The sequence below is a fragment of the Periophthalmus magnuspinnatus genome, chromosome 17 (assembly GCF_009829125.3).
Source record: "Periophthalmus magnuspinnatus isolate fPerMag1 chromosome 17, fPerMag1.2.pri, whole genome shotgun sequence".
NCBI lineage: Eukaryota > Metazoa > Chordata > Actinopteri > Gobiiformes > Gobiidae > Periophthalmus > Periophthalmus magnuspinnatus.
Window position 1 is genome coordinate 19,019,628 of NC_047142.1, and position 27,967 is coordinate 19,047,594.

A 27,967-nucleotide genomic window follows, 5' to 3' on the forward strand; every position below is an offset into this window, starting at 1 on the left:
TCCCTTAACATCCTTGTGACTAACTAAAAAATTATGTCTTAGGAAACCATTGTAATGTCATCTATTTTTAACCTTCATAAAAATATCTTTTGTTACAACTAATACATTGGTTGAGTCACTTCATTTTACAGTAATTTTATTCATTGACGTGTTATAGTTGCATACATACATGTCCAATATTATGTAACAAATATTGATAAATAAAATAAAATTTGCATCAGCCCTAAAAACAGCGGAAATGTTATGAGCAAATTAAACCTGATTGAACCGTAACAATGCATACAAGCCCTTCAAACTACTGAGTTGGTTTTAACTTGTTATTAAAATGAAAACTGAAAAATAAAAGATTAATCCCTTAGTTGACATTGGCAACAATTAAAATACCAAGAAGTCTTAATATCTATGTATAGCACCCAAAATAAACAGCTTTGGTTCACAGAAATCTATTTTTAAGTTTTGGAGTGCAAGAGCCAACGGGTGTTACAATACAAACCATTTATGAGGACTTAACTAAAAGGAATGATCATAAATACTATTAATCCTAGCTACAAACAACAAACTATACATTTTAAAAGGGATGTCCAAAGCTCTTTTGTTCACAATGGTTGAAGTACACAAAAATATGTAGACACCAATCAGGCACAATGTTACAACCACCTGTTTAATTGCAAAGTCTATAGGTCTGTTGATTTATAGAGATGTGCACAGGTAAAATGAAAATTGTTTTGTTTTTGTTTTTTTAGCGGGATATAGCAAACACAAGGTATGATTCAACATTTGGATCTTTCACATGAAAATCCAATGTAACTAATCACACGTTATGACAGTTTGGACATGTCTTGATGGATTATGATCTGTTCCTCACTGCGCAGTTACAATGTTATGCCTGAAAAGTACACAATACATAAAAGGAAAATAAAAGCTTCAAATTTCCAACCTTGAAGGCAAGCATCGTAAAATGTAATATTTAAGTTTAAAAAAATATATTTCCTAACTTATCCATAGTCATGTTTACAGCTTGACTTGACTTCACAAATGATTAAAAGTATCACAACTGTTATAAAATAGATGTATCCTGTAGTTTCTGAAGGACTTGTATAATGCACTCTGTTTAAATAAAGACAAAAAAGTAAAATATTTAAAAAGTTACTCCAGAAACATATAGTACTGCGCAAAGGTTTTAAAAGATGATCAAGAAAGAGGTTTTGATAGAATTTGGTGATGTAATTTGCAGACCTAACTTAATATTTTTCTAGAGAAGTAAAAAATTCTAATCTACAAGAGTGTTTTAAGTGTTTTTGTACTAAGAGGAAAGATATATGAACTACTAATCTTCACATCTTCACAGCAAATGTTTCTATATATTTCTTAAACTTCACTTCAATTATTTCATTTCATTCAACACTTATTAAAAATCTAAATTAGAATTAACATAAAAATATTTTCCAGTTAATTTAGGTCCTTTTCTAGGCACAATAATTGCAAAAATAATGCTGAGGTCCATCCTTTCTGGGAACTTCTAGATTTGAATTTCCCTTATTTTTCTTTTTAATTTTGTGCATTTTGTCCATACATTTACTTATCACCAAGTCTTTCATTCCTTCCTGAAACTTTTGCACAGTACTATAGTGACTTAAGACGTGATTAACCATTATGGCGATACAGTGTAGTGTTAGATGGAGTTTGCTGTAGGTGGGGTTGCATTCAAATCCTAGTGTTTTTGAAGGGAGCTTTTCAATCAGGCGGCTCCGTATTGTCTTTGATTACGGTTACCATGTACTTTGGGCCGCAATGAAGCCTAACGAGTAGGTAAAGGAGAGAGGTTTGACATCAGTCTGGTGGCATGGCTGGAGAAAACACTGGTCTTTTGCACAAATTGGTAACAGGGATGATAGTTATGCGGAGTCGTGTCTGTCGCGAGGAGCAGAGCAGAGGAGATGGAGGTGGTTTTCCGGGGGGCCAGGAGAAGTGTTTCAGGATTTGTGCATGGGAATGTCGGCTCTGCTCAAAGCCAAGGCTAGTTCCAGGTCTTGTTGTTCCTGAAGTCTAAGTCTCCTCAGTCTCTCCTGCTCCTCGCGTTCACTCTCGCGCTTGGCCCACTCCAACTGGGCGTTCTCATTTCCAAACTGTAAGTAAAGAAATGTACAATAAAAAGAATTGTACAAAAAAACAAAAACAAAACTACAATGCAACGATATCAAAATGATGACAGATGAACAACAGGAAAAGAATGTGATTTGAAGAGCCTTGTTTGGAATTTAAAGTTGACTTTGCTGCAAACATATCACAATGATCCTTGATATGTGCAAGAACCAGGTACTGATTCTTTGAGGAAATGTTTTTAGACTGATAGGGTTGGTAATCTGACAGTAAACTAAATGGGTACTGAATCCTATAAATGAAAACCTAGCCTGGCCAGTCAAACCCATCTTAACATTTTTCCCCATTTCAAGAATAAAGTTGTCATATTATATGCACAATGACCGTTTAATCAACACTACTGAACAGCCTATTCTGCAAAGCTTCCTAATAATTCACACGTGGTTTTTACAGATTCTGGTGTACAATCTAACTTTTCCAGTGAAAGATCCGCCCCCTGCTTGTCTACATGAAGAGATGAGTGAGAGCGTTCAGCCATCCCCTTTTCAAACCATGCATATGTGTACTTGTGTCTGTACTGTTATGTCATTTGATTTATATGTTCAGATTTGAAATAAATACTCTAATTAAATAAGTCATTGTTTTTCTGTAAATGTTGCACAGCAAGACATTAACTTCATGTCCATGGAGATAGCTTGTATCACTAACATGAATTACAGGTCAGATCTGTGCAGAAGTATGTTTTCTGAAGGTATTTTTGGTGACAAAATACCCGAAATTGAACAAATTCAAGATACAGTGGAACATTACAAGCAAAGCAATAATATCTCCAAGGTGATGGGGCACTAACAGAAAAGGTAGCATAATTCAGCTTTGATTTGCAGTGACCAAAATTTACCAATAAAAAGTTATTTTATACCAGTGATGAAATCCAGAGATTCAGCTGTAGTTACTTTTTTTTTTGTAACAGTTGCATGTTACAATGACTGGCCAGGCTAGACAATTATGGCTAAAAGAAAGCTTCCTTAAGTGAACATTAATGTCTCTTTAGCACGAGAAAGCAACATTAAGATGAATTTAAAGGATGTTCTGTCATTCCCTTCAATTTTTTTGTGATCCACCATAGACTTCAATGCATGGATTTTCAAGACCGACATATTGAATACATTGGTGCTTATGATTTATTGCCTTCATATTATGGAGTGCAGATGCTAGTTCACATGCAAAGGATTTCAAAGTGGACCACACCACACCCTTGTACGGTCTTACCTTGACAGGCTCGGATCCTGGCAGAGAAACAAGAATTACAATAAAAAGAGCTACATATGAAAAGCATAAATCCCCTATTTGCACAAAGTTGGCACAAGTTTAACACAAGGTCAATGTCAAATAGCAGAAGAAGACACAAAATACTGCCATGCAAAACATCCACTCCACTTGAGGTTAGAACATGGCAGACTAAACAGGGAATTAGAGTGGCAATGGGCTGCTTCCAGGCATATCTGAGTTTGACAGTGGATAAGCCCTAAGTATCTTCAAGAACATGGAGAGCTGGAAAAATGCTTGCGGAGTGATACCTGACAGGACAGGTTCAGGGCCTGCGAGGCCTAATCCTGCTTCCTACAAAGAGGCGAGACAACAGGAAGCATGCAAGACCCCTCCAGACAAGACACGAGAGCTACGGCAAAAACATGCAAACAAGTATTTACTCAGAAGCTGCTAAACTAAACATGGACGTAAAGCAGCGGTGTGGGCTGGTGAGCAGGGACCCCCAGGAAACTATTTGAGAATTATATTTAACACATTTTGGTTTGAATCATGATCATAGGTTAAATTAGTTTTATAATTATAATAATAATCTGAAATACTGCCCCCCTTCTTCATGTATACGTTCAGCTAAAATTTTAACCATATTTACCACAAAGGATCGTCTAAAGTAGAAATTTAAATTTTTCAGTTTCAGTTTGCATATATTTCTCAAACTAATGAACATTTAGATTGCATCTGTTTTCTACACTAACTGCATACTTTACACATTTTATTGGCATTTTAATCGTTTGCTTTGTCAGACATGACTGACTTAAAATTGATTCCCAAAATACTTATTTTCAGGATTATTCAAGGGTTTTGGGCAAATGATTCCTTCCTAATTTGAATGGTTTTGTCAAAGGATATTATACTTATAGAAATAGAAGATGTTGTAATAGTTTGGAACCCATAAATGTATATTGTTTAGTGTTAGGATAAACTCATCATTATAAAAATTTGAATACTTAAGACTATAAGAATTTGAATACTTTGCTCTGGGGCCCGTCCACCAGCTCTGTCTAATGCTGTGCTCCTATGAGGACGGCTGCTGTGCCTGATGACTGACAAAGACATGACATCATAATAAAGTCAGCAGCTCATGCGTGGACCAGACATGTGGCGCGCTGCACTTACAAAATCTGACCCCGCCACAGGGAAATCTTTGGACATGAGACTCGAGTGTGGGGCGCTCTGCTGTGCATTGAACAAACCTAACGGAGAAGGAGGACATTTTATTAAAGTCAGGGGTAAAATGTAAGTGCTCAGTGTAAGTATATGAGACTGATAGCTGCATATGTTTACTATAACAAACTTACTGATGACGGTATGACATTTTGTGTTTTCAAACTAAAATAAGCACAAAACAACAAGTAGGGGTGGGCTATATTGAAAAACTGAATCCATTTATTGCTCACTATTGAGTGGACGAATTGCCAGCAATTTAAGCCTTTAGACTTTTTGCCAGTAAAATTACAAAACTTAACAATCCCTTTAGATTGCTGTACCTGCCCATAAAAATACAACAAACTATCATTTTGATCTAATTAAGTTAATACTCTAACCTCTGAGACATTTTAAAGAAGAGCTATTGTGCCTGTGTGTGCTATATAACTATAATTCTATGACACTCATGGATCAGTATCATCAGATATTCATCTAAAACGGTTTCATAAAACAAACAAGTCTGCTGACTTCCTCAAAAAAAAAAACTGAAAACTGCATTGCCCAATGGGAGCTGATGTAAACAGCATCAAAACAAAGAGTCAGCACTCTAGCAAGCAGTACATTTTTTTTCATATGTACCAAAATGACTACGCAATGCTGTCTAATCCTGTGCATATCGATTAAGACAATAAAATAAGACAATAAAATAGGAGAACAAAGTGAGTACAGAGCAGTGGTAAAAGCCAAAGTTAAATCTGGCAACTGAACAAAAAGTTGTAGGAACGAAGACTTTGAAGACGTTTCGCTGCTCATCCAAGCCGCTTCTTCAGTTCTGGTCAGATTGCTCATGGACACTGTCTTATATCTATCTCAAGGGAGGAGCTAATGATACTGAAACTGTAAAGAGTTATTGTTTACAGTTTCAATGTGTAGGCTAGACTAAGTGTGAACTGAGCCTGAGAAATTATGTCTCAGTGTTTGAACAGGAAGGTGAGCCGGAGACATAATTTATTTCCGATTTATAACTCCATTCTCAGACCCAAAGCAAACAAACTAAACAAAGAAAACAAAAGAGTTAGCCAGTAGGCTCGTTTAGGCTGAATGATTATGCTAAGTAGGACTCAGGCTCTGTTCACACTTACTGTAGTTCAATAGACCTAGCCTACATACAGAAACTGTAAACAATAGCTGTTTACAGTTTCAGTAGTTTGCTCCTCCCTTCAGATAGATATAAGCCTGTGTCCAACAGCAATCTGACCAGCACTGAAGAACCGGCTTGGATGAGCAGTGAAACGTTTTCACTCCTACAACTTTTTGTCCAGTTGACTGGAAAGTTGACTTTTACTATGGATCAGACCTGGACGCCTGAGAGATTACACAGACATCTTAGAGAGCAGTGGGTTTAGGTGAAAACAAGGATTGATGGGCAGTACGGCATCTTGAAAATAAAAGATTAAAGATTGTTCAAACATGCACAAATCACTCCAAAAACAACTTCAGGTGAGTAAATGATGAGGGGAAACAACAATAACATGGTTAAAAGCTCTAAAAAGTACATTCTGCTTAATAGGTCATGGGAATACCAGGTGATACCAAATCCATAAAACTACCCCATTTCTCCATCTCATGGGAAAATGTATTAACGAGTATAATAAGCTCATGTGTGTTACTGCATGTGCTAAATTTACACAGGAAACCAGCACGAGCATATGGTGCACCGAGTGCCCATGGGAACAAGATATTGGTCAAAGCGAGGTGTTAACCACATTTAAAGAAACATGCACTCAAGCAGAGCAGTGCACTGTCTCAAGTCACTGTGAAAGGCAGACACACCCAATACTCTCTGAGCTCCGCATCGGTGACAGTGTAATTTACATGGTTTGTATTTGTGGTACAGAGCATTGACAGGATCACTAATAACTCCATTTATCATAACACACAAGACTTAAAGGAAGTTTTGCTCTGCCACTAACACAAATGTCATTAATGCATAAATTAAGACAAACTAGGTAGTCGTTTATTTCTGTCATAAAGTCATTGCTCATTTTGACAAAATGCATTAAGCAGTGTGGTGAGCAGTGCTGCAACTAACAATTATTTTACGAGTCGTCTTGTCAGTACAGCAATTTATTTTATTTATTTTTAGTCAAACGATTACTTTTATTGTACATTGAGATTTTTAAAATACACTTTTAACCAAATAAAGACTAAAATATGGTGACTGAAACCTTCTAGATAATATATAATTTGTAAATATTCACTTTTATAAAAATGTCAGTGTCATTGTAAAAGGTCTTTTGACATGGGTTTTAGAGTCTGTATAGTTCAGATAACAATTATGCAAGCATGATATTTGAATAGCTAGTCATAATTACTTTGATTAATTGATTACTCTAGCCGTAACCCTAATGTTGAGGTCATATTTTACTTTCAACAAGCAAACTTGATTTTATGTGCAAAATGTTTAGGATAACAAAAAATTACAATAAAAGCCTTTACTATATTATGGATGCCACTCCTGATTATCAGATATTAAAGTGCTTTATAATTAGATGCAACACAGCAGACTTATTTTAACATCAAAAGCTGCTTATACAATATATCTGTACAGGAGGAAAAGAAATCAGGTATAGGCCCTGGAACTTATGTCATGTGATCAATAGTCAAATGAAACCAATGATATTACTTTCAAAACCCTAAACGCCTTGTGTAGCCTCTCACTTCCTGGTGTGTTGGATGTGGCCTGTTGGCTGATGGTAAACCTCGACCTCTGAGTGGCAGTGCAAAGGGGAACACGACTTTCTCACGCTGTGGCTTCTGCTTACAGAGTCACACCGGAAGGGCACCCGGGTGGCAAGCAGGGTGGGGTGAGAATAACAAGATAAACTCAGGCTAAAAGAAGCCACACTGGTAAAGAATAGTAATGGGGTGATTTTAAACTTTCTCCAAATATGTCTTTGCAATGAGGAAGATGAAATATGCTAGAAAATACTATTTATGGCTTTATGACTAATAAAAAAATAAGCCAAGTGTACTCCAAGTGGCAAAAAGAAAATACTGCAGTAAAGAATAGCAAAGGGTACATTTGAAACTCTCATAAATAGGTCTTCAAAATGAGGAGTAAAATGAAATATATAAGAAAAGAAAAAAGTAATTATAATATGATTTGCAAAAATAAGAAATATTGCATCTAGTGAGTATACAGAAAACAAGATTAACACAGGCTGAAAAGATTCAGTGAGGTAAAGAATAGTAAGGGTCCCCATATAAGTCTTCACAATGAAGAAAATTAAATATGTTAAATAAACATACTAGCCTCAAAGCATAACTGCATTTTCTTCCAGGAAAATACAACTGTCAATGACAATAAGATGACTGGTGGTTTGTCTCTTTTTCTGATTGGCTGAGGACAGAGCCAATGACACCTAGAGATAAAATTGCAATTTTACAATATTTTACAAATGTTTGCAACTTTGTAATGCCTTTACTTATTCTGATTACTACAATGTAAACTTTGAAATATTTGGAGTGCCATTATACTAGCTATACATTATATTTATACTAATATCTATTTTGCATTAGTAGAATTGTCTTCCAATTACCTTTATCTTTACATTTAGTCTCATATCATCTCATTGTACAAGGATCTTTTTTCAATATTTTAAGAACAAAATTACGCATATTTTGTATTGGTAATGAAGGAACTGAATGAAGGAATGTATCCAACAATATTGGGGTTGCCTTAGTCTCATCCCAATTGTATGTTTATCCCAGCTTCCATGGCTTGTTCCTATGTTTTAGATGTAGTTTTTGTCTTTGTCTTTTCTCCTCTAAGGTCACAACTCTTTGAATTTACCGTTGCACTGCATCTCTGCCAACTGTTTTCCTGTTTACAAGTTCAAAAGAAGAAACGACTTTCTCCTCTTCACACCCTCAACGAACAAAAGGGAAGCTACATGTTTTTTAGCTCAACTCCCAGAGCACTGAAATATCTTTGGTAGAATAACAGTCAATTAAAAATAAGCACAGAAAAAGATTGTTTGGTGATATATTTCAGTCAAGCTGGGAGCAAATAAAGCACAGGGATCCTTATTAAAAACCATACCTTATAAAAAGAACAGAGACCACACAAGCCACAAGCACACAGACAGGTTTAACGGTGGGGCTTACCGTAAGGGGGCGCAGGGCGAGAAGGAACATTCTTCTTTGGGACCGCTGAGTTTTCTGACTTCTGTTTCAAAAGACAGTCATTTTTAGCTCGTTTCTTTGCCTGTACAGTTTGATGCGTGAACTTTGAAATGTGTGAACTATGTGTTAAAATGGAACTGTGAAAACGGTATTGTCAAAGTTATAAATAAAATGTCAAGGTGTGTATGTATTGTAATCATGCTTGTGTAGTGTGAAAATACACTTTCATTATTACACCATCCACTGGCCACTTTATACTGCAGTACAGCCATTCTTTCCACAAAATAATTCTCATACATCCAGAAATGACAATATGCCTTTAAGATTTTCATTTAAAAGGTGCATTATGTAACATTTCTGTCAAGTCGGCTGCCTACTTGTATCCATAGAGATGTGATTGCTTTGCCTGGAATGTTTCACAGTATGGCATTAAACATCATTCATTCAATCAGGTGTTTTGTACTGCTCAAAAAACCTTGAAAAAAACCACTATGACCCATTGTGACTGGGGCCACCTTTCCATAGACCTTGCTTGTAATCTGGACTGGTGGTACCACCCGTTCAACTCCGTGGGGATAGATAACTTTATAAATACTGTGGAACATTCTAGGCAAAGTAATGTCTCTATGGAGAAAAGCAGACTCTCTATCAGAAAAGTTATAATATATTCATACCATCTTTTAACCCACATATAGAGAATAATTAAACATAAAATATAAAGGCTATAATGAGAATATTATTGCACAGGCTGCATTTGCTTATGTAGCTCTCAAAACATAACAGATTAAAGGGACAGATTGTGAAATAATGCTGCCACATTGTTACTAGAGAACTGGGAATTCTAAGTTTGGTTTATGTCCTCTTTCAGTTTCTATGGGTGGAAAAAAAACACTTAACACCAATTTTACAGCTACAAAATTCATCCCTGGAGCTTACCTTTGCCATTTGACTAAAATCTGCAAATCCTCCTTTACTTCCAAAAGCGCTGCCTGCAAAGGGGTCCATTGTCCCGAATACATCTGGGACAAAAGACACAGGAAAGACAGTCAGTTGGGAACATTTGAACATGTTTATGGAAAGACCTTGTAAAAATCTAATGAAGTAGCGCTTTATAACTATTTTGGGACAAGGCAATGTGGCGTGACTTTTTATTTTCCATGACATTCAGGCAAAGAGGGGAAAAAAAAGCTAAAAGAGTTGGGGGTCTTGCGTAAGTGACGTATGCAGCCAATCAGTTAATTAAAGGTGTCATTTGGTGGACTGTGTAGCAGCACTGTGGCTGTGCTGTTTTGAACCGGAGCAAGTATGCAAGAGTTAATGAAGAAATGGGGCAATGGCTACAGTGGAAAAACAAAACATTGTAACAGAATATGTTTGTTGTGAATGTGTCGTCACAAAAGAGCCCATTCACAGCTATCGGGCTCTGTTTTCCTTATACGCACAGAGCTACAGTCAGCCCTATGTGCCTGGTATGGAGGTGTGTAGCATTGGTTCTGCTTAAAATAACTTCCTTCCTCTATGAATATAGGAGGTCAGTGACTTTCAAACTGTGGTACCAGGATTCCTTCGATGGTTCATAATTAGGGTCTTTGACAGTTCAAGTACAAAATTTAAAGATGGTTTTATTACTAGTTTAATATTTTACTTTAATAGAAAAATATATTTACAGGTATCGAGTCCAATCCAGAAAATATTAATTTGTTCAGTAGGGCTGCTAGATTAACTGTGATCGAATCGAAATTGAAATTTGAATGGACGCAATTACCAAATGCTGCAATATTTTAGTATCATAATTTCTTTCATAAACAACAAAATATCCTGCCTTATTCTGCGCAAATAAAACAGTAGTTTAGATCTGTACAAACAGGTTCTGAAATGTGATTCTTGTATTAGTACAATTAGTGTGTCAGTTCATACATCAGTCTTATGGTTAATTCTCCTGGTTGCAAAATCCTATTATTAAAGCACAAACAGCAAATCAAATCTCAAACACAAAGCTTGTCAGAAACAAACACATTAGATATTGTGTAATCCAATTGTATGGTATTGCTGCAGCATCAGTTTATGGATTTACTGCTCACTGCTGACTGAAGTTTGAGGATGTAATTCCTTTGGCTTTAGGTGGAATCTGCAAATACTCAAAAGTATAAACACAAACCTACATTAGGACTAAATAAAGATTAGCAAATTTTTGGCCCAATTAATGACAAGTGTGAATGCACTGGATGAAATCTAGTTCAGACCTAGTTTTTAGTTTAGACCTGGTAGTCCGTGATTGGCTGTAGTTTATGCCTTGAATAGACATGATTTGTGGGGCTGTAGTCGACTAAAGAAATTCTTAGATTAGTCGACTACACAAAGGGTGTGGCAAAAGCTCTCTAAACTGCATGGGAGTTCATGCAAACATTATTTATACAGAAATGTACTGAAAAACAAACTATTTAAATAAAGACATATACAATTTGTGAATCATGGGTTTTATATATATATATATATATATATATTTTATTTTATATATATATGTTATATATATATAATATATATATATGTTTTATATATATATGTTATATGTTGTATATGTTTTTATATATACATATATTTTTTTATGTAAACAATCCTTATAATCAAAATAAAATAGTTAGTTGACTAATGCAAATTTTTGTCAACTAAAACTCCATTAACCAATTAATCAACTCAACAACTAAAGACCTACAGTCCTAATGGTTTGGTCCTAGTTAGGACTGTTTTATAATTTTTTAGGTTTGGTTATGTAATGCAGAGGTATATGGTTTCACCCTGGTTTTCACACCTTTTTTATTATTATTAAGACCAAAATTTCAGAGACAAACTTTTTCTGTAGTATGTTATATATAATAGGTTTGATATTCAGTACATTAACCTCATAATTTAATGGCCACACTGATATATCATAAATGCACAAGTTAAATATTGGCAGTGTCTTGTACTAGCCCCACACTCTGTTATGTTTGGCTCCTGTACTTCTCCTGTTTTTTTCCTAAAAGAGCAGCACTGGTGGGGGTTGGGTATTTTTAGTTTGGTTAAATGCGTAGGTACCAAGTCTAAAAATAACTCTAAAAACCACAGGAAAAATTGAAACCACAGAAGTTAAAAATTGTTTGCCCCTCATGCCCCCAAATTATAATTTAGTCCCAAGACGTCACCCAGAACAGCAATAAAAAGCTCTTTGAGAAACGTTGCACAACTAACTGTACCTTCACCTTTAGAAAACTCCATAGTCAAAGGCTGGGAAAAATAATCCAATTTATATTAAGTGTAAAGATGACTAATAACATATTGGAAAAAAGTATGGTTTTGTTCAGAGCAAGACCTTAACTGAACCTACAGCACTACCACTTAATATTGAGATTCATTTAAACCAGTCTTCTAGCTAGAGAGACATACCGGTACTTACTATATATATATATATATATATATATATATATATATATATATATATATATATATATATATATATATATATATATATATATATATATATATATATATATATATATATATATATATATATATATATATATATATATATATATATATATATATATAAAATAGATTCAGCTCTTCTTACTGAGTCCGTGAAGATAGAACAATAGCCTTTCTGTGCAATAAAAACTATTTACTATGTGGATTTGATTTAACATTTGACTTCCAAGGGGCAAAACAACTGGATAAAGATTGAATATATATTATCATTTAACCACTGTATGACAAATGAACATATCAAACATATTAGCATATTAATTAATGTTTATATTAATGTTTATAATCTTTATATTTTTCCTTAGTAACAAAATAATGGTTGCATGTATGTATGTATGAAATGAATTTAAGTAAACGACTACAAATTACTCCAAATATAGGTGTAGTTGTAGAATAACAGGTCTTACAGAAAATTCTTATAAGATTGCAGTGCACCTATGGAGATGTGTTCAAGTAGTTTTTACAAAAATAAAGTCAAAAGTTAAAGCACAGGCTAATCTCCCCATGATCTCCATGTCTCTTTTTACCATCCCCATATGAAGCTTCTGACAGCTGTAATACCTGAGTCCTTTGCTCTTGGGTTGTTTGATGTGAATGGATCACTGCTACTGAAGGCACCCGGCTGAAAATGAACAGATAACATGCATGTAAACACAGGATATACAAAAGATCATATTTACAACAAAACAAAAACAGAAACTTATTTGCAATTGTTTACTACTGTTGATAACACCATCCATCCATCCATTTTCTTCCGCTTATCCGGGGCCGGGTCGCGGGGGCAGCAGTCTAAGCAGGGACTCCCAGACTTCCCTCACCCCGGACACGTCCTCCAGCTCCTCCGGTGGGACCCCAAGGCGTTCCCAGGCCAGCCGAGAGACATAGTCCCTCCAGCGTGTCCTGGGTCTTCCCCGGGGCCTCCTCCCGGTGGGACATGCCCAGAACACCTCCCTAGGGAGGCGTCCAGGAGGCATCCTGAGCAGATGCCCGAGCCATTGATAACACTATTGTTCGTAATACCCATTCTATCTTATGTAATGCTAATGTGTTTTTTTCTCAAGTAAATTAAGTTAATGTATTCAAAAGTACACTAATGATTACTTTTAGTTATTACTAAAAGGAATCACCAGTGTACAAAGAGCACCTATCTCGTTTTAATATAATTTATCCAGTAATCCAATAAAATCAAAATCATTCCCACAAAGTTGTTCTTCATGACTACTAAATTATACAGGATATTGGCTATATTCGAACTGATTATTTCTGTCTGCAAACACAGAAATGAATAAGACAAATACAGAAAAGGAACAAGAAAAAATATGTGGAAAAAATGGGGTCAAACATGTGGTCTAACATGAAAAAAGTAAAAGTATTTTGGAAGGTTTATAAATTAGGGCAGTTTTACTATGTATATAACCATATCCTCAGAGGGGTATTTAAAATGTAGTATTAGTATCTTAATTGCGCACTACGTAAAGTTTCTGGTGGAGGGTTCGCCACCTTGTTGTTGCTTTGTCTGGAATAGTCCATAGAATGGCATTAAACCTATGTATCTCCATGGAGACCAGCAAGTGATGTCACTGCTAGGTCAAGTTATAGGTCTTACATTGAGGTTAAGCCTGCTCCATAGTAAAAATGCATGTTTTTAGCAATAAAGCATCTGTAATTGAATGCACGCAAGATAGATAAGTTTAATGCCATACTTTAATGTCATACTGTAAAATATTCCCATGAAAGAAATTGTAACTCTATGGAGATGAGCACATGCTGTACCATCCAATAGAAAAGTAACATAGTGTACCATTAAATAACAGTTTCATGGCCATTATTAGTACAAATGAGGCTTTTCTTTCCACTCAGACTTCGGTGTTGAAAAGGCTTAGCAGTACCTTGGCTGGTGGCGTGGGCTTTCGACTGAAGGGGTCTGCAGATGTGAAGGGGTCGGACTTATTTGCCCTCTTAAAGAAGTCCTCAGAAGCGGCGCCTTTGAAGGGAGAACTTTCTTTAAAGGGATCTCCGCCAAATGGGTCTAAAAAAAACAGACAGGACAGAGAAGACAGTGTGTAACTGCAAGCAACTAGAGACGTGTCCTGGAATCATCTTAAGCCTTAAAACCAAATAATCCTTACTTTATTGTACTTTTCCGTCATATAAATGCAAACGTACTGGAAAGTAACAACAAACATTTCCATTCATAATAAGCGGGGAGCCTCATAGTAGGTTAGCTTTGGGAAATGCGTAGTCAGTGAAGGGGGGAGGTTTAGTCAGCAGTAGTGGACAGGACAGAAGGTAAATCACACATACCGTCTAAGAGGCTGGACTTAAAGGGGTCTTCTGTCTGGAAAGGGTCAGGTGGAGGGTCCTTGATGGGGGGGCTGCTGCTGCTGCTGTTGTTGAACATGGCTATCCTGGATTTCAAAGAGCTATTCTGTTTGAAGAAGTAAGCAAATATTTTTTCAGTGAAAAAAACAGAATAGCAAGTTTTAATGAATAATAAAAATAAAGATGAACACAGAAGATTTCAGCAGATATGATTATCACAATTTCAATGAATAGATGAGTTGTTACTTAAGATGAATGCAGTAACAACATTAGGCACTAAGGTTTGTCATTGTCTATTTGATAAAAAAAAAAAATTTATAATTAACAAATAAGGTTCTTGTGTTGGGGTGGCAGGTAATTGTAATTGTTTTTTCACCAGTTAATTTAAATCGCAGACATTGTATACTCACCACACTCCCAAATCCTCTGTTTTCCTTTTCAGCAAATCCATCAGTGACTTCCTCAAAGTCTTTGTAGTGACCTCCGTTGATCTCCTTCAGTGCGCTGTTGTACTGCTCTATGGTCTTAGACACCTCCTTTTGGTTTTCCTGGATCATTGACAGTTTACTGCGAGCCTGGAACATAAATGGACAGATGGTCAGCAGCTCAACTTCTGTGCACCAAACTATTCAGTCCATAGCTGTTAGTGTAAGAGGTGCAGTATGCAACTTTTCTGTGCCTGGTATGGAGGTGTTGAATTGCAGTATACAGTTTTCCTTCATGATTACGTGAACATCTCCTGATTGTCATGAATATAGATAATATCAATGCCATATTCAGGGCCGGCCCAGCCTATAAGCAGACTAAGCAGCTGCTTAGGGCCCCGAGGCCAGTAGTGGGCCCCCAACAACCCATACATTTATATTGAAAATAATATACCAAGTTTTATTGGAAACAGGGCTTGTGTGTTTATAGCAGCCTAAATATCACTCTCAAGCATTTACACTTGTTTTATACCTATAGTAGCAAAATATCTGCTGCTGCCTACATTGTCATTTCGGATGTTTTCAGTCTGATGTTGGTCATATAAATACAAATACGATTGGTCTAGGTGATGAGAGCAGAGTCATAATGTTGTCAAATGTGAATCACCAATAGCTGAGCCAGGATACATCCGCTTCCGGGGGCTCCAGAGACATACTGGACATACTGTGAAATATTCTAGGCAAAGCAATAACGTCTCCATGGAGACAACCAGGTGGTGGATCTGCACCAGAAAAGTTACAGAGCACACCTGCAGAGTACAGACATTGTGCAGAATTTGTTGATAGCAACACAAACACATTTTACTAGCAAAAAAGAAACATTTTGAAGAAGTTATTTAAGCTAGTTAAGTGGCCAGAGGACTAATAAGGTCTATCAATGAAAAGCATTTGTGATTAACAGCTCCATAGTGTAACTGATTGTGGTGTTTGGTTGTGTTCATTGACCTGGTTGAGTTCATCCTGTGTAGTTTTCATGGACTTGACAATACTATCCAGTTGCACTCGTCCCGACAAAAGACTCTGTTCCAGTCGCGCCTCCTCGTCCTGCAGTCGACTCAGCTCTGCTCTGGTTCGGGACATGTCATCCTCCTGGCTGCGTAAATCACTCTCCTGAGAACGGATCTGGGTCTGAAGGGACGAGATCTAGACAAAACAATTATAATATGAGTAAAATAAAACATTCTCAGTAGTTCAGTAATAGTACCTCTTAAATAGAATATAATTTGTAAAATTTTGGCTACAAGTTTTTTTTCTGATGAAGGGCCAGCCATCTACTTCTCGATGGAGATGTAAACGGCTTTACCTGGAATGTTCCACAGTATGGCATTTAACCTATCACACTTTTATTTTGTGGCAAGTGTTTCTATTGTAAACTGGCCTGGAGGGATCAAGTCATACTATAGAACATTAGCAAAGTAATAACATCTCCATGGTGACATACCCCACACTAGAATTGTTACACAGTGCCCCTTTAGCTCTTCATTTCACATAATATAAATTATAAATGTAAAAATAAAACTTCAGTTAATCAAAAAGTATATCTGCTGTATTCTCTTAATATTGATTTGATTGCAATGCACAGGCAGAATATTCTTAATTAAGAAAGCTTCAAATTTCAGTTTCATATAACTTATAAAAATAATATTGTTTATGGTCACTATCACTTGAAAATCTTGATAGTCCATTACACCATTTTGCCTTCACTCATTTTTTTTCTTCGCAGATGCCTCCATGTAAACATAATATCATTTTTCTGATTGTGTCCAGCCCTCTAACTCGCTCCATATGTAAAATGTGGGAACACGTGTTTTTGTGAGCACGGCCCTTGGTTAAATTGAGACCACATGTGCATTACCATGGCACCTGAAGGGAAACTTTGCTATAAACATGTTATTTTTATTAGGGAGCTTTCTGACCATCTGGCTCTCTTCTTGGCACTTCTGTTTGACGTCATTGAGCATTCCCTCCAGCTTCGTGCGCTGTTGCTCCATCTCCTCCAGTCGGCTGTGGGCGTTCTGCTTCTGAGTCTCCAGGTCCTGCAGTCCTGCACTCTCTCGATCATAGTCACCCTGCATGTCCTGAACAAAAACACACCAGCAAATTTGGCAAAAAATGAGAGGTGGAAGTACACTTTAAACAGTTAATCGGTTACATTTACTTGCATAACTTTGTGAATGTATTCTACATGTCAGAGAAGTTTTTACTCCAACTTGAGTATTTTTTCAGTAACTGATACTCTTACTTGAGGTTTTTGTTACTCTTTCCACTTCAAAACTGGGTACCCGACTTTATTCTTGTAAATGAGCAGACTGCTTTTTTTCACGCATAGAGTATATGGTATAAGCAACATTTCCTAACAAAATATAATCACTGTGTGCTGTTGGCAAATAATAATAAAATACTTTATCTTTTGTAACTGTAAATTATAAATCTGATCACGTCTACTCCAACAGTTACTTAGCACTCAAACAAAAAAAAAAGTTATCTAGATTTTACCCATCATTCCTAGACTGACTAGATCATAGTCAGTGTATTACTGTGTATGTTTTAGGTTTAAGGCGGAAACAGGAGTGCCCAGGGGAACCCATTCATACACAGAGAGAAAACGCCAGCTCACAGAGACCACAGAACTGGGAACATTCTTACTAAAAAGCTGAAAAGAGCAATAACATTTCAACTATGCCACAATATGTGTCAGCCCCAATTTGGGATTAATGAACTGGGTTGCCCCTGTGCCATCAGAAAGCTGAATCATACTCTAGCATTTTATACCACCTTTGTCCTTTTTCTGTAGAAGTGCCACGCAATTTACTCAACCTATAAGTTATAGCAAGTTATAGGTTGTCTAATCTGTTTTAATTATAGGTTCTGTACATGGAATATTGAAAGTTGTATGCATGTGTATGAGAACCAAAGACCCATTTCTACCAATCACTGCGATTGGGAAATAATACTTTTTGTTTCTTTTTGTGTAGTCTGTGTTACAAAAGCCATTTGGAATGAATTGTATACAACTTCAGTTTACCCTATCTGAAAGTAAAGTGGAAGGGCAAGAGTTGGAACAATATGTTATTTTTGGTAGTGTAGCTTTAAGGGACATAACAGAATACAAATTAAGACTCTCTTAACTTGAACCCATATTTCATTATAACCTTACCTGAACTTCACTATTCTGTCTTCGTATGCTGTCCTCCTTTTCCCTGATCTCTTGCTCCAAAATGAACTTCTCTCTGGAAGAAAAACAAGCAACAAGAGCGAAGATGAGGCGCAACCATTTATGTTTTTTATTACAAAACTAAAGCAACTCCTCGCACTTGACATTAACATTTGGCAGTAATCTGAATAATGTGGTAATATTTAACATGCTTGGAGAGAGAGAATGGGGTTTTCCAACACATAACAAAGAGGTAAAATCCCAGATAGTTTATAGTTTGTTTTCTTGTTCCTGAAATTAATGAGCATATAGTAAGACCAGCTTTATGATGTGTTGCTTCTGTGGATGTAAACATAATAGCTGCTTTACAGTAGGCAACAAAATAAGTTGTGACAAAGTGCAGATTGAGTCTTTAAAGATATGCTTAAAAAGGCTAAAAAGGTATGTAGCAAATGCTTAATCAAATCATGTAATCAGGACAAACTAAACCACAGAACTCATTACAATGGTTTTGTTACTATGTTACAGAAAAACAAAGTCCAATTTGATTGCAACATATGGTAATATTACACAGCCTCAAAGATAAAAGGATTAATATTGGTGAGTATGCAGATTGCTGTTTACATTGACACCATAACTTTATAAGCCAAAACGAAAAATGGCAGAGAAGAACAAAGTGCAAAAGTAAAAGTAAAACTAAGTAGTACTTAAAGTACAGACGCATAAAATTGTATTTAAGTAAACTTTACAGTGGATACCTTTCACTTTTACTTCACTATACTTGAGAGCAGGTATCTGTACTTTCAACTACATTTTGAACAGGGCTTATTAGTATTAGTAGTTTCTATATGGTTTGAGGGGTGATTTTTTTTTTTTATTCAAGTTGACATCCTACAACTTTGAGCAAATGAAATTGACACAATAATTGTAAGAATTATTTGTCAGTTTATTTGACAAATAATTCTGCCAATTATTGTGTCAGTATCATAAAACAGTTCTCAGAATTAAACGTAAAAGTATTTCACACATATTTTAACATTTTCAGGTACAGTCATATTTTTTCAATTTTTTATGTGATACATTTACTGGACTTCTTCTGCCACTTAGTTTCAGTAGATTCTTTCCAACATTCAATTACATATTCATGAAGAGCATCTAGACAACAATAGCTGGACGAGGTCATACATACTGATGTGGTTAACCGGAAAGGACAAGGACAACTCAATATCCTCAGAAGCAATTCCATACTGTACTTTATTATTATATTATTCCAAATTTCATATAAAGGTCATTTGTGGGGGTAGGTGTACAACAGCTATTTTTTATTAATTCTTTTTTAAATACACAGACCTAAACCACACACTTTTGAGACTTCACTGTAAAATTCACACCAGGCTTCATCTGCCTTCAAAACTCTTCAACTGGTAGGAGCCTTTGCCTTGAATAGTCCACAGTGGCATTAAACTCAACTCTATGAAGACAGGCTGGTAATAGGGGAATAATATTTAATACAGATGGGAGTAGATCAAATTAATATTGTTAAAAATTAAGATTTTTGTGGTAATACAGCAACTTTTTGGGTCTTAGACCCAAGTCTGATATTGAGAGTATGACACGGTCACATTCTAGACTCAAAACGAAGCAATACCATCTCCATCTCACAGAGACAAGCAGATGGTGGACCTCACATCAGAAAAGCTACATAGTGCAACTTTAAACCTGAGAGGAGACCAAACACAGGTGGTCTGTGGTGACTGCTGTGACTGCTGTGACTGCACTGCGGGCTCACCTCTGCAGCCGAGCGATTTCCTGGCTGAGGTCATCCAGCTCTTTGTTCCCTGTGAGCTCCACCGGCCCCACGGCGCTGCTGCTGTCCTGAGGTACATCCACAAACACGAGAAAACATCAGCTACAACAGTGACAGAGTCAAGCACAGAGGAAGGACATGCAACACGGGCTATGGTGCCTTAACATGGAGACTAAAGAGGTGACAGTGATGTTAGTGTGGAGGGTTTCCCAGACATTTAGACATAGAACACACTAAGGATCATTCACTAGTACAGTATATCTATGGGTTTTAGCGTGATTAAAAATTGTTAGCACTGTTATCATGGTAATTCATTATTGTAAACAACAGTATTATATCTTCTGAATTGTGAAAAGTGCTCAAAATTGCATCTATAAATAGGAAGCTGAAACCTATGGATTTAATTCTGTATAGTCCAAAACATGTAGGTATGGTAAGCTCACAGAGACAAATTCTCACAGCAGCACATGACTAACTTTATATTCTATCAACATAATTTTGTAGTCCAATCTACTAACAATTTAACAATATAAATGTATATAAATAAATTGTACAATACTGTAGCACACCAAAACAACAGAGGAAAAAAAACTATAGCCATGAGGTTATCTTTGTGGTTCCCATCATGCATCGAAGGGATATTACAAAAATCCACAAATGCTTTCAAACTAATTTTGCCAACCTATGTTATATTAGTTGCTGACACTATTATGGGTCCGTATAGACTTTTCTAAACATGTGGGAAATGCTGAGTATGTGAATAAGATATGAGTGGAGACATGAGTAGTACGTGGTCCCCCGCTCCCCACTGCTCTGTCTGCCAAAACAAAAGACACAGGAAGGAAATCTAAACACCTTGCATGACTAGAGAGCCACAGATACAATGGAAGACAGAGTACACGAATAAGGAGATATACATGTGAAACAATGCAAGTATTTCGTGCAGTGAAATAAGCTCATATTTTAAAATTAGGCACGTGAGAACTCAAGGAGGACATGTAACAGTTATAGTAACACAACAATAGCATGACACAGGAATCCAAACCAGTGTCAAAGCCTGATTTTTAAAGAGAAAAGTATGCATTTTGAGCCAAGTGATTATATAATTATATAATTATATATATATATATATATATATATATATAATTATATATATATAAATAATTATATATATATATATAATTAATTATATAAATAAATAATTATATATATATAATTAATTATATAAATAAATAATTATATATATATATATATAAAAATAATTATATATATAAATAAATAATTATATATATATATATATATATATATATATATATATATATATAAATAATTATATATATATATATATATATAAATAAATAATTATATATATAAATAAATAATTATATATATATATATATATAAATATAACAGTGGAAATTCTATCATATCAATTATTTTGATGGTCTGATTTTGTAGACCACTTTCACATTTAATATTATTTTAAGTAAACATGATTTGAGTGATTCCTATAGCTTTGCACTACATTTGGCAGAAATAATGCTAAGGCAGGCTATGGGTTTAACTGTACACTAGATGGCAGCATTTTCCTCATAGGCTTGGGAAACTTAGGGAATTTCCAGCCAAATGAAATTGATTGCAAATGGTAAACATAATTCAGAACTTTTATATTTCCTTTGGCAGAGACATATAAATTGTGAAGTGTAATAAAAAAAACTGAACAGATCCCCTGAGACAAAACATTTATATGAAACAGTTATATGAGACATGCAGTGCAGTAAGAGGAATAAGACAGACAACGGCGCCACCTGGTGACTCACTCTGCGAAAACTAGAAAGGGGAGCAAGTTCAGGCCTCATGGCTGACATAAGCCCAGTATAGCCCTGGGAAACAGGATACAAAAAAGCAACACAACAGCAAAATCATTTTTAAATACCAAACCAGAGTTTTATAGTACTGTGCAAATGTCTCATGGGGATTTAAGGCAAAGTTTAAAATAAGTGTTTTGCCAAGATACTATCTCAAGCAAAGAGATGCATATATATTGCCTATATATATTGAGTTGTATTTGAAAATGATTTGAAAAATCTACAGACAAAAAAAAAAAAAAATTACCTCTTACCTTAATAATAAACTATTATGCATTAAAGTCATAAAAAACTGTGCTTGGAAAACCAAAATAATACCATAATGTAGGAGGTAGTGAATTACAAGTCAATAATTATTATGACAAAGTAAATTCAATAAATTGTCATAACAAATAACAAAATTGCACAGCACTATGTTTATGATTGTATACCTCAGAAGCAGAAAAGGGAATAGGCAGTACTGAAGACAGCTGTACTCACTATCGCAGCGCCAGTCCTTTCAGAGGGAGGAATCATATCAGGGGTCAGGGCTGCTGGAGGGTCCACGTCTTTAGTGATTTTCTGTTGGATCAGGTGCATGGCCAGGGAGAACTGCTCAGGGTTCAGTTTTCCAGTCTGTTTTGTGTCAGCAAGACCCCTTAAGATACAACGAGAGTTAATATTAAGAGATACTAGCAGCAGTTATTTTTTATAACCTATATCATGTTTTGATCATACACAGATCATGTTGAAGGTTGGTACATAATATTATATGTACGTATTACAATAATCTATTGTATTAAACAGTGAGCCCAGTATACAACAATGTAATACAAATGTATCTTATTTTCCACAAAAGCCATTGTTCCTCATGAAGTGAGGACTCAAGATACAGTAAACACAAATATTACGGATAATGCTTATTTGACTGTAATTTTATGAATTTTCCACCAGATGGTGCCAAAAGATTAAGCAGAGAAGGTAAAGAAGACGCCTACTGTCAGGAAAATCTGGCTGTACTCAAATTTACTCAGAAAAGGAATGATATATTGTCTAGAGAATTAAATTTAAATTAAAAAAGTATCAGTTGTACAATTATCTATTCATTTTATTTCTGAAACGTGTCACACCACAAGCTAAGTTTTCTAAGATCAAGGTCATAGTATGGAGTGTTATTATTTAATAAAATTAGCACTGTGAAACCATGTCACTGAACCAGGCCATATGCAGTTCAGCCTCACTTTTGTCTGAGGCCCAACTTGTCAGAGGGCTTACTGAAGACCCAGAATGAACTGTGTCACATGACACCGCTCACCACACTGAAGTAAAGCCAACTGGTGTCAACTCATTTTCACCAAACCTGCCGTTACAAGAAATACAGGCTTCTCCTTTATTGACCGCTCACAGAAGCATCCTTAGGGCGGTTTCTTTCCCAAGAAGAATAGGAACAGATTTTGTTTTGTGTGTAAAATATGTCTCACCAAATCTGAGCCAGCATGGTCTGTGACAGAGTGGACTGCATGAAGATCTCAATGACCTCAGCCCCAGTGACCAGCCCGTCTCCATCTGCGTCTGTTTTTCTGAACAGATCATCGTACTTCTCCCTGTCTGCCAATGGGACAACCCAGTTTACAGTTGGCTGCAGACAAAATGACAAGAAACAACAGAATTTGTACAAGTAATAGTAGAATTTGTACAAGTAATTGGTAGAACTACCAATGTTGTGGGATACAATGTATGTTGTAGACAAGGCATTATAGAGTACGTAAATCCAAAATTATAACTTTTTCATTTAACGACTGACAAAATATAAAATTAAAAGTCAAAGTAAAATCTGACAATTCCAGGAATATGAAAGCTGCTTTCTGGAAATGTTATGGTTGTGGCAATAACAATTCTCAAACTTGTCAGGCCACACTGCACAACAATGTGGCAAAACAAGTTTTTCATTTAGCCACTCACAAGAACAAATAATACATTCATGCTACAATTTAGTTTTCACTTTGAAGAATAAAAATAAAGATAAGTAGAACTGTGCAACTGTTCAAATCTAGATCATATTATAGTCAATATATGCTTGATTTTTTTTAATCAAGAGATCTACAACCAATCCATTAAAAGTACATGGTTTAGGGCAGAGTTCAGAGTGACCATCTTTTATGCTACAAAGCAAAGCGAAGATTTTCATGTTTTAAAAAGACAAAATAAAGGTAGATTTAATTTGTAACATGGAAGCTTAAACCTATTTCTTGTATGGAGTATGTAAGTTAACAGTAATAGATACCGGAATGTTCAGTTTGTTCCAGTTCTTCTTGGAATCTGGTTGCTATGCTAAAAAGGTGCTCCATCACCCACAGGTAGAGTGCATCGACTGGGGATGCTAGCAGACAGAAGTTACATAGTTGCACTCATTGGGTTGCACCTTTCTACACAAACTTCAAAGAGTTTTAAATTTTATTTTATTTTTTTTATTAGTTTTAGCACACAGTTTTAGCAGTTAGCAACTTTTTGCGTTACCATTAACAGGTAACTGTCACTCACCTTACAGAGACTGACCAATAGGAGGAATGGGTGGTTAAAGCATATAGCCACAGTAGCATTCAGTAGCACTAAATCAACTCACAATCTGACATATTATCAAAATAGTATATTGTCTCAGGATGAGGATCACCCAGCCCTAAAGTAACTATTTTCAATAAATGTTCAAGTCACTCCTGCTGAGAGCAAATAGGACAGTAGTCAAAGCATGAAAAGCTGATAAAACAATCTCACAATTAGGAAATACCTTTTACAAATGACTACCCCTGTGAGAAAAACTGTTCACATGCCAACAAGTAATAATGCAAGTTAAGTTGAGATGTAAAGTCTCAGTTTTTCCCTTCTAAAGTTAACCACCTGCCTCTTAGCAAGAAAATATTGACTAGAAAAACAGATATTATATCAACTTGCAATCTTTGGAAAATATATACAATAATATACAAGGACATAATAATTAGCTACAAAACATGACAGCTGCAGCTACATATTTGTAAATATGTTATGATACAGTATTTTTTAGTTGTTGTTGTTTTTTTTTTTTATAATCTTGGTATCAGACAAGTCAGACAAGACTTTAACAATGCATTGGTATTGTGGTAAAATGTGCTTGTATTAAAGTAAAATGTTGCATACAACATTAATTAGCTGTAAGAGTAACCACAAACACACAGAAATAACACTTTATATTCTTGTTTGGAGGATTACACTCTACATGTTTAATAGTTTTAATTACAGATGATATATCTCTAAAACAAAAATTGTATGATTATTGTTTTTATACATCTCTGACTTCTATGCATTTTTTCTATTGGAGTAGCACTAACAAATATGACTTGGTGATCCTATGAAGTACAAATATTTTCTATTGACTAGCAGTTGGCGTCAGGATCTTTCATATATTGAAAGCTTTAATCATTGTCATATGTGGATACAGCTTGATTAAAGCACCATACCTGCGGAGAGGATCTGAAGGAGTGCTTTGGTGAGATGTTAACAGCAGCGGGGGGTGGAGTGTTGGCCAGAGGAGAAGAGCGCAAGGAGTCTTTGAGAAGAGCTGATCCTGGTGAGAACCCTGCAAAGCCAGGTAATACAGCCACTGCCCCTGGCAATGCCCCCGCAGTCTTCTTCCTTTTCGAGGGTGGAATGAGAGACTGTGGTAATGTCGTTGGGACAGGCTCCTTCTCCATTGCCCGATATACCAGATGCATAGCCTAAATAAATAAAATTATTGTAACCTATTTAAATATACATGTCAGCAAATTAATAAAAAGTACTTTAAAAGGAATTAAACTAAATGGAATAAAATTTTTGCAACAATTTCACTTTTTTAAATTAACTGAGGAAACTATGCTGCCCCACCTTGATCTCCTTCATAGTTAAAAATACCTGGACTATACATAATCACACTTTGTTGCCCATTGCATCATCATAAATATTAAGATTAACTATACAGTGCTAAAGGACAACAAAGTGGCTACTTATGTATACTCCACAATTTATATTAACTCATGTAATTCAAATGGAAATTATTTGTGCCACAATAGTCTCCCTGTAAACTATGGTATACACTGAATTCCCCAAACTCACCACAATAAACTCTTCCTTGTCCAAGCTCCCATCTTTGTCGACATCACTTAGATCCCAAATCTGCAAAGCATAACAAAACGTTAATATTGATGTAAAACGAAGACATAAAATGTAATTAAATATTATTACACTAACCTTTCCCAGTATGTCAAGAGGTAGTTTGGAGTTGATTAAAACAGGCTTCACTTTGTCCCCAGGAAGCAAACCATTTACAGGAGACAGGCTCTCAAAGATGCCTTCAAACTTTCCCTTTTCATCACCCTAAAAGAGGAAGCGCAAATACAAGCCTTGTAGTAATTTCTTTTTTTTTTAAAGAAATTAGTGAACCCAACCTTACCCTTATAGCCCACTGAGAATCTGGTGCAGATGATGACACTGTTAGCAAAGGGCTACTTGTGTCTTTCTGAAAAATACATTTATGTATTGTCTTACAACTATGTTGTACGGGTTTTAATTAATTTAAAGGAATCAGATCATGTCCATTACTCACAAATGTAGGTGCCGCCAAAGTCTGGTTGAGGTTGTTGAGGCTGATGTCATTTCCACCTTGTGCTGAGGCCACAAGTCTTAAAGCTAGGAAAAAACCCTGAAAAGAGCCAACAACTATCGTGACATAACATTTGTTTTGTTGTTCTTAGTCTAATTTTAAAGGAAAGAGCATACCCTCTTATCCAAATAGCCCTTTCGTTCGGAGTCTGCTAGATCCCAAATCTATAGAGAATATGTAAAGGCAGCACACCATAAGAATGTTATCAATAATATACATTTAATAACCTTTAATACCTTTCCCAGTGTACTGTCTGAAAGCCCTGACTTCTTTAAGAACTGAGCAGCATCTCCAGCTGAGATTTTGCCTGTATTTCCTGGGTCCAGCTTCATACAAATACATAAACAAAACAGATATTAATGATTACAGTTACTAATAGAATTTATCTGAATGTTCGGGAATATATACAAATAAGAGTTTTCTACCTGTCTGTAATAATTTTCATAAGCTGGACTCCCGTTTGAAAGCTACAGAAAAACAAGAAAGTACAATAATTATTTCTGTAAAGTCGACGGTATAGTTTACTGATTATGCTATAACACACTCATTCGTGCAAAATAAATCATAACCATATCCAGAATAGAGCAAATTACATCCATATAGAATAGTTATGCCATTGTTGTTGGTACACCTGCTCATTGACAGACTTCATTTAAACATACTGTAACTTTAGGCTAACGTTAACGTGAGCGAAACTTAACTTTATCGCTTTACTTTTCCTCTGATTCTGAAAGTATCAACTGCGATACTTTTCTCAGATTAGATTCTACCAAAACGAGTAAGTTATTTGTTCATAATCAGACGAAAACAGACATTTATCTCGATGTAAAGTAAGTTGTTACCTGGCTGAGTGTCATGAGCGCCGCCATATTTCCTGGTGTGTGGGGAGCGCGCATACGCCTCATAGGCTCACGGGCACGAGCAGTGACACAGACGTGAAAGAAAAGTCGAGATGTCTCCACTGAGAGACCAACACTGTCAAAAACCATCTGCAGAACCAAGAAAACACAAAAAGGGCCTATTGCATATCTACTTGAATGTATATCTACTACTACACTTAACTGAAGTTGAAGGCAAGATGCACTAGAGCAGGAGGACAAGCTATAAACAGTCAAGATAGCCACTGAGAGTAGCCAAAATATTCCATTTAAATAATATCTGAATGCTGCTTTAATCAATATTTACTTGAATCAGTTATTAAACATGCTGCATCCATGTCAGTTCAGCAGCCAATTTCAGTAAAAAAGTCATCAAATAATTTCTTTTATAAAAATTAAAGTACAATAAACCTCAATTATTGTGCTATTTTCTGAAAAGAAGTGTTTGTCAGAGTTTCACTTGCTTCTTTTGCTCTGTTCACAGCAAAAAGGAGATTATGGTATCAAATAAGTCTTGGAGGGT

General features: G+C 35.7%; 1 protein-coding gene across 6 annotated transcripts; it reads right to left on the reverse strand.

Moving 5' to 3' along the window:
* On the reverse strand, positions 1-27,469 carry LOC117385121 (epidermal growth factor receptor substrate 15-like 1). 6 transcript variants are annotated; one of them, XM_055228327.1, is made up of 24 exons: positions 27,409-27,469; positions 26,992-27,033; positions 26,803-26,892; positions 26,683-26,730; positions 26,510-26,605; positions 26,357-26,422; positions 26,155-26,280; positions 26,020-26,079; positions 25,386-25,643; positions 23,376-23,533; positions 22,396-22,552; positions 21,868-21,930; positions 20,030-20,115; positions 18,244-18,316; positions 17,003-17,164; positions 16,032-16,229; positions 15,012-15,176; positions 14,584-14,707; positions 14,169-14,308; positions 12,841-12,901; positions 9,697-9,779; positions 8,743-8,803; positions 4,543-4,619; positions 1-2,126 (listed from the first exon to the last, which is right to left on the reverse strand). In XM_055228327.1, the coding sequence occupies exons 1-24, from the start codon at positions 27,460-27,462 to the stop codon at positions 1,974-1,976; spliced, it is 2,601 nt and encodes an 866-aa protein (XP_055084302.1). In that variant the 5' UTR covers positions 27,463-27,469; the 3' UTR covers positions 1-1,973. The 6 variants fall into 6 exon arrangements, with proteins under 6 accessions (XP_055084302.1, XP_033838287.2, XP_033838286.2 ...); XM_033982394.2 differs by lacking the exon at positions 4,543-4,619 and adding an exon at positions 3,370-3,386 and having other exon boundaries at positions 1,441-2,126; XM_033982396.2 differs by lacking the exon at positions 4,543-4,619.
* Positions 27,470-27,967: the final 498 nt, after the last annotated feature.